Below are 8169 nucleotides of genomic sequence, written 5' to 3'. Positions count from 1 at the left end.
AATATAATTTTTAATATTTTTTAATGGAGGAAGGGGTCCACAAAGGCAGAAGTGCCTAAGTGCCGGGGAAGTCATAATGTAGCTCCAATCTGTCCCACAAACCAAAACCAAGAACAAGCCATATCAACTTACTGAGCTCCCACAACAAACTCAAATACTTATTTGATTTCAACTAAACCAACATTGAAAATGAAAACATCTCACAAAGTAGTTAGAAATTGTTTTATTTTCTAAGACAATTGAATTGCAACAAAATTGTATTATCAAAATCTTCTGTGAAGCAATGACATTTTATTCCATTACAGTCATTGGCTAAGAATGTCATGCATATAGTTGGATCTAGGAAAAGATGATTTGCAACATTATTATTCAATTCCAACTTGTTCTTGGACCCCTCCTCCTGGACATAAGAGTCAGTTTCTCCTTTGCCAAGATTAGAACTCATATGGTCAGTGCTGCCACCCAAGCAGTCTCTGAAATGGCATCTCAAGAGATAATTTCTGGCAGGGGAAGAAAAGGGGATGAGGGAGGGAGGATTTTTGCCCAATTTTCTTTCAGGCCCTTAGACCCTTTCCTTCTAATTTTAGCTGAGAGCAGCCATCTTGTTTTTCATCTTTTTCTTCTTAAAAAGGCAAATGACACATCAGGAACTTGTAACATCCACAATCCTACCATCCTAACATAGCAATTTTTATCACTTTTGCATATTACTCTCCAAGTACATACTTATTTTTGTAGCACGGCTGCAGTCAATCATAGTATTTATGCTATTTTATATTCAACAGGAGCCATCTTGATAACAATAATGCCTTGTTTTTGTGTAGTGCATTTAGCTTTTCAATGTGTCTTCACATCTATTCTCTCATTTGAGATCCACAACAATCCTGTGAGGTATGTAGGGCAGGCATTATTATCCCCGTTTGACAAGCAGCATTCACTCTGAAGCAGTCTCCATGGCAACATAGGCCTTGTGGCCAAAAAGCTTGCATTAGATTTTGATGGCATCATGAGCTAAAATGGCTTCCTTCATTTCTCTCCTTCTCTCACTCCTGATTTTTTTTAACAGCTTTATTGAGATATAGCTCACATTCCATATAATTCATCCATTTAAAGTGTACAATTCAGTCACTTTTATATCTTTACAGTTATGTGAAAAATATCGAAGATTATAGATTAAAGTATAGAAGATTTTCATCATCTTCAAAATAAACCTCATACCTTTTAGCTATCACCTCCCCATTCCCTTATTCCCCTTAGTCCTAGGCAACCACTAATCTACTTCCTTTCTCTATAGATTTCCCTATATTAAGTAACATCTCAAGTGAATGGAATCATTTAATATGTGGTCTTTTGTGACCTGACTTCTTTTACTTAGTATAATATTTTCAAGGTTCATCCATGTTATAATATGTATCAGTGCTTCATTTTTATGGCCTAATAATATTCCACTATATGGATATACCACATTTTGTTTGTCCATTCACCAGCTGATGGAAATTTGGATTGTTTCTACCTTTTGGCTATTTTAATAATGCTTCTATGAACATTCATGTACAAGTTTCTGTGTGGACATATGTTTTCATTTTCCTTGGCTATATATCTAGTCGTGGAATTGTTGGGTCATGTGGTAACTATGTTTAACATTTAGAGGAACTACAAGACAGTTTTTCAAAGCAGCTGTGCCATTTTTCACTCCTACTGGAAGTGCATGAGTGTTCCAATTTCTCCACATCCTTGCCAACTCTTCTTATTATCTGACTTTTTAATTTATCCTAGTAGGCATGAAGTGGTTGGTATCTGATTGTGGGTTCGATTTACATTTCCCTGAAACTCTTAATGTTTCTGATCACTGGCCTCAGTGAAAGGCAATGGGGAAAAATCCAAATTATATTTAGAATTTGACCCCTACCTGCATCTGACTCCAGACTCTCTGTACCTCTTGCAGTTAGCGGCCTGCAGTAGAGCATTTGATTCAGGGGTTTGGGTTAAGGCTGGATGAATCTTTAAGAAAATCTTTCCGCTTCCACTGTACTTGTCCTAAGACACCTGCCAGTCCTTACTGAAACTCAGAAAGTTTTGAGGAAGGAGGCTTTATTAATCTATGGTGATATCTATTGGCCAGTTTAAATGAAAGACACATTTGGACCTAGCACCACTTGGGTGGGTTAGAGCCAGCTTTTCCTGGTTTTGAAGCCCTTTAATGTCATCTTGCCCTGTCCTTTGTCTTGCGAGCATAGGAGCTTCCTCTCAAGATCTACCTTCTTATACACCCTTCTAAATGTCTTATTCCTTCTCTCTCTCATCTCCTATTCCTTTCCCTTTCCTTTCTTCTAATATAGCCATTAAATAGGTAGGAAAGCTACTCTACTTTCTTGTGTCACAGTTTCTCCTCCTCCAAATGGATATAATAGTGGCCTTCCTCTCAGGGTAAGTATGAGGACGATATGAAATGATGGGTGTGAACATGCCCTAAAAGGGCCTGGCACAAAGTGGACACTTAACTGTAAAGCAATTTCCATTTCCATCCCATCACTCCAGAGTTAGTGGTACTTCAGATTAAAAAGGTTGCTGAGCCCTGGCTGACTGACCTTTACATACTTCCCAATTGTGTGGGTTTCTTCCTCCTTTGGGGTCTCAATGCAGAATAGCGGTCAGAAGCAGCAAATGAGCAACCATCACACATGTCTGTTTTCATTTAGGGAAGTTGGTGGCTGAATGCTTTTTGCAGAACTAGGAGATCAAGAAGGCTGTGACCAACATCAAGCCTTCCCTTCTACAGGATAATAATGACTTCTGCTGTCACCCAAACATGGAAAATAAACCCTGCAGGGTGTGAACATGAGAACCTACATTCTTTTCCAGCCTGACTCTAGGCTAAGCCAACAGGGCAATGTGCTTTTAGAACACTGAGCAGCCAGGGAGTTGATGTAGAAGTAGCCGATAGAAAGTCCTAGGTACATGTAGAAGACAGCTTAAGCTAGGAGCCAGGAGGCACTTAGGTGCTAGGAACAGAGGATTTTAAATCACATGTGTGGTTAAAAGCAGCCACCAGGATTATTGGAAATGGTGAGAATAGTGGGGGCAGGGCAAGGAGCAATTGGTAAACTCCCCTGCCAGGGTGCTTTGGCCAAACCACCCTTAAGGCCACTTTGCATAAACTGTTTGTCCTATCCTAACTTGCTTTGGGACAAAGACCCCTACTACTTAGGGGATGTTTAGTGTCACTCTGAAAGTGAACAACATCCCCTCCTGCAAGCTTCCAGGCAGCACTGGATTGTGTCTGTCTGTTCTATACCAACGCCCCCACAACCCTACCCTCACCCCCATCCTCCGCCCCACCCCACTCCCACCCCCACCTCGTGACTGAGAGCTCCCTCACCAGGGAGCTGGCCAAGCCAGTGGGGTCAATCAACTGTCCTTAAGCCGCATGTTAGTTTTCTGGGCTTTAGCAGTATTTTTGGACTTCACTGTCTTCGTCTAATCTATGTAACTGAGTGGAAATGGCTCATAGTTCAGTGAATTAAAATCTCAGTAGCTGTCCATCCCCCTGGGGCTTGCTTCCAGAGCTCTTCCTTCTGGAAAAACTGTGACCATGACAGCAAGGAGTACATGTCAGCTAGCCCTGGTCCTGTCCCCAGGTGATAATGAGACCTCATTGGGCTCCCCTTGTTTGGGAGTGTGATGTTGCAATAACCTGGAGTTTTGAATCCTGTTCCCTAGGGACGCTTTGCAAGAAAACGAAGACTAGAAATAAAAGAAAACCAGAGAGGAAATTTCCAGAAACCTATTCCTCAGTCAATTTCCTAATTTTTCATTAGCTAAATCATCCAATGGAAAGCAGTTATTAAAACATTTTTATATGGTCCTCACATTCTCAGCCTTCCTAGATGAACAGCTTTCAAAAATTAACCCAACCCACTACTTGCTCTGAGGTGTGTGTGTGTGTGTGTGTGTGTGTGTGCGCGCACGCGCCCAAAAATCTTTTATTACCAACCAGAGCACTTGCTGCTTTATTTTCCAAAGCCAAAATCCATTTGGTTTGGTGTTTTCATTTCCAGGATCTGAAACCACTCTATGCTAACCGGTGCCACTATGTCCCCAAGACATCCCAGAAGGAAGCTGAGGAGGTAAGCCAGAATGAGGCTGCATGTCCAACCTTTTGGGAAAGTCTCCTGTTCTGCCTAAAACCTTCTTTCTTCTACTCCTTTCCAGGGGCCTAAGGCTTGCTGCTAGGTATTTGTAATTGATTTGTTTAGTGATCAAAGCACAGTGCTAATGAGGCCATGGTCATAGGTTGGAGCCTTATAAGGCCTAATCGGATTTACTTTGTTCTGTAGCCACAGGCTGCCCCTCTGACCCCAGCAGGCAGCCTCTCAGTGTATGGCTTTGATCCCAAGAGGGACAGATGAGAGTACAGAGGCCATAGGGCAGGGTCCTCCCGCATCTCTGTGGATGATGGTTCAGTTGTCTGTGGTTCAGATACCCAAGTTGGAAGAAAGCAGGAGCCCCACGAAGGTACTAGGCCTGAACTAGGGGAAGAGCCTGAGTCCCATACACAGGAGAGGTCAAGAATCCAAATGAGGGTGATTCAGAGGCCTGGTCCACATGGAGCCTCTGGAGAGTCCTAGACTGTGGACCTGGCCCCTCTCATGACACCCCCAAGAGGCCAGTCTGATAATGCTTGAGTGGTCACATGAGACTCTCTCCAGCCTCACACAGCTCTCCTTGTGTTCCACATGGTTCACGCAGAACTAGAGGTGGTGGGCAGTGAGGTGAAGTATGGCTCCAGGTCATTTTTGGAGAGCTTGCATTTCAGTACACAGTAGTCCCAGAGATCACTTTTATAGGAAACTACAATGTGCTCTAGGAACCTTGACGATTTAATTCTCTGTTAACCTCAAATCGAAAGTCAGTCCCCTCCTCCACCCAAGAATAGTTAGAAAAATTGTAAACTTGTGATTGGGAGAAAAGAGAGGCAAGTGGTTAGAAAATGGCCACTGCATTGCTCAACTTTAGAGGAAGCCATTCTATGTAAAATACTATGTGAATGGTGCCCTTGGAGTTAGGCAAAATGATGGCCCTGCTCCAAAAGCACCAGGACAAACACTTTTTTATGACTGCCGTTCATTTGTCTCCTTTTTCTAATCCCAATCACAAATTTACCATTTTTCTAACTATCCTCAGGTTAGAAGGGAGGAATAGAAATGTGTATGCTTATTAGAAATGCAGTGAGCATTAGGTAAAGGATCCACTATAGAAAAAAAAATGTGTTTTCCACGAATATTCTCTATAACACAACAAAACAAGTTTATGAGTGCTTCATTGCATACATATGGGGAGAGAGCCTGGAAAATTTCTTACCAACAAAAGATGGTAAGTGGAAATTAATCTTTAAAAAATTTTGCCAACTCAAGATGCGTAAATAGTCATTGCTTTTCTCTTGATTTCATCATGGTCACTTTCTTGTGTTAACTTAGTGACTGTAAAAATATTAATAATGACTTCAATGGATTCACTTGTAACCCTGGTCCCCCTAACCCTATTTTTCCTATATAAGGTCATAAGTTCCTCAACCAAAAATTCTCCTTCCGCGAGGGTTATGAGGAACCTTACCCAGGCAGCTAGAGAGGTATCATTGTACTTCGGAGTGCATGTGATGTCCCTTCTGTCTTCCTTCCCATCTGATCCCTTATACTCTGATTTCCCTTACTTTAGTATCTTCATTTTCTGCCATCCATTTGTTTTCCTATCTGTCCTTCCATCTGTCCTTCCTCCTCTCCATCTTTACTCTTCAGGGATGGGGCACTGAGGGATGTGGCTGAGGCTGGACGTGAGCCCAGATACACAGTGACTTGCCTCATGCACAAGTTCAGCCAGCTCCCTTCCCAGTCCCATCCCTTCCATGTATTGGTGTGTTCATCTCACAGCCATCTTTACCGTCTCCATCAGTCGATAACTCACATTTCCAATCCCAAAGGGCCCTGGCTTTCATGCAATGCCAGCTCATTTCCTCACTGTTCTGTGCCCTTAGGTGGACTGCCCTCACCTCAGCCGTGGACCCTGCACTCCTCGCATCCGGGGCAACACCTGCTTCTGCTGTGACCTCTATAACTGTGGCAAGTAAGAGCTCAGCCCCAGGCACAGAAATAATGGTTTGACCACGATGGACATTAGAAGGGCCAGGGTGGGTGAAGGGCACACAGTAGGAATCAGAGAAGTAGAAGACTGGTTGGTCAACAGATTTCAGCTCACATCCATTACCTGCCTTCTCTGTGCCAGACAGCATGCTAAGTGTTTTCAAATATTTGATCTCATTTAATTCTTATATATGATGTATGTTGAATTATCCTCATTTTACAGATGATTAGAGTGAGGCTCAGAGGAAACAGACAGCTAGCCCAAGGTCACACAGAACTTGAAAATGGTAGAGGAAGGGTTCAAACTCAGTTCTGTGTAAGGCCAAGTTCGACGACACTCAACAAGTCATTACTGAGCACTTTCTCTGTGCCTGGCCCTATTCTACACTGGAGATTTGGCAGCAAACAGAACAAAAATCACTAAATACATAAAGATAGCCGCTAAATACATAAATACAGAACATGCCAAATGTTGATCAGAGATCTGAAAAAAAAATATGAAGCAGGAGAGGTAGATAGATAGTGACAGTAAGGGACTCTGTGTGCTGTTAGATGGAGTAGCCAGGGAAGGTCTCTTTGAGGAGGTGACATTTGTGCAGAAATCTGAGTGATGTGAGAGGGCAACCCAAGTACATACTTGAGGAAGATGTGTTTCAAGCAGAGGGAGCAGTAAGTGCAAAGGCCCTGAGGCAAGAGAAGGCTTGGTGCTAGTTCTGCTATAACCACTCTGGCTCTCTGCCCTTCGATTGTGAAAACATCATTTATTCTTTCTTTCAAAACATATTTAGGAGTTAAAAAATACATAGACTACCACTGAGGAGCTCACAGACTAGTAGGGAAGACAGACACATGAACAACTGATTGCAAGATAGTGTGATAAGTGTGGTGGGGATCAGTAGATGTACTGGGGACACTGGCAACCCAAATGACTGAAATCAGAGTTGCTGATGGGGGGCATTACCAAGGAGGAGTTGATGCGGCAACTGAGACTTAAAGCATAAGTAGAGTTTGGAAACAAACCAAAAAAAAAGGAGTGGAGGTGGGGAGGGCATTCCCAGGAGTTGTGGGGATGGGGATAGTTACACAAGGAAGTAGTAGGTGAGGGCAAAGCTGTGGTCATAGGCCAGATCATGGAGGGCTCATTGGCCATAAGAATGCCTTTGGACTTGACTCTGTAAACAATTGGGAGCCATTGAAGGGTATACCATGAATTTGAGTGCTTAGAGAGGAGGCAGCTAAGAAAACCACTGCAAGAGTTTAGGCCAAAGGGAATGGAGCCTGGATTAAGTTGGTTTGAGGACAATAAGAAGCAAAGAATACTTTTAAGAGCCATTTAGAAGGTGGAATTGACAGGAATGCGTGAGCAGGCAATGCAGAGCATAAGCGAATAGCCCTGCCTGTGGGGAGTGTCAGCCAATGCCTGCCCATGCACATATTTTCTCCAGACTCTCAGTGCCAGAGTGCTGAGGGCCAGGAGAAGGAGAGAGGATAGGAGGAGTTGGCAAAAGAGGATCTAATGGAGCTAGATCTAAAAAGGTCCAATGAATGCAGCCCCCTTCTCGCTCACATTCTCTACTTTTGGTATTGGGGAACCAGTTTCTCTGGGCTGGGGATTAAGACCTAACAGACAACAGGCAGGGAAGAGAAGAAGGGAATTCACACCAGCCCTTTACCTTCTTTGCTAGCACCAGTCTCATTTTGTTTTGGCGGAGGAAGAGAAACTTAAAGACTCAAATGAGGTTTGGGAATTATCTGGAAAGTTCAACTATTCATGGTGCAATAATAACTAACACTTGTAAAGGACTTCCCTCCTCGCAACATTGATTGAGTGCTGGTTATAATTGTACTTCCTGAGCCCATCCTTCCAAAAAATGATTGAAGGAATATAAAATAGGTCCCAGAGGAATTGGGGTTCTTTTGTTATCTTTCCCCTTGCCTCTAACTTATTCCTCCTTCCCTTGCTCTGCCCTTCCCTCCTCCCTCCTCTTGACAGCCTCTTCCCTTCTCCTTTTTGGTCTGCTCTTCTTTCCCT

The 8169-nt window shown here is 43.1% G+C and overlaps 1 protein-coding gene across 3 annotated transcripts in view; it reads left to right on the top strand.

Annotated features, from left to right (window-relative positions):
• TMEM255A (transmembrane protein 255A) overlaps nt 1-8169 on the top strand; it is a 47158-nt gene that overhangs the window by 18534 nt on the left and 20455 nt on the right. Inside the window, exons 5-7 of one of the 3 annotated variants that reach the window (XM_006917808.3) lie at nt 4059-4127; nt 5558-5629; nt 6032-6120. In XM_006917808.3, the coding sequence (XP_006917870.1) occupies nt 4059-4127; nt 5558-5629; nt 6032-6120 (230 nt within the window). The remainder of the gene's footprint in view (nt 1-4058; nt 4128-5557; nt 5630-6031; nt 6121-8169) is intronic. The other 2 variants (XM_006917809.3, XM_006917810.3) reach the window with 2 other exon arrangements.

The sequence above is a fragment of the Pteropus alecto genome, unplaced genomic scaffold (assembly GCF_000325575.1).
Source record: "Pteropus alecto unplaced genomic scaffold, ASM32557v1 scaffold167, whole genome shotgun sequence".
Taxonomy (NCBI): domain Eukaryota; kingdom Metazoa; phylum Chordata; class Mammalia; order Chiroptera; family Pteropodidae; genus Pteropus; species Pteropus alecto.
The sequence above is the reverse complement of the archived record's forward strand: the minus strand, read 5'-3'. Positions and strand labels throughout refer to the sequence as shown.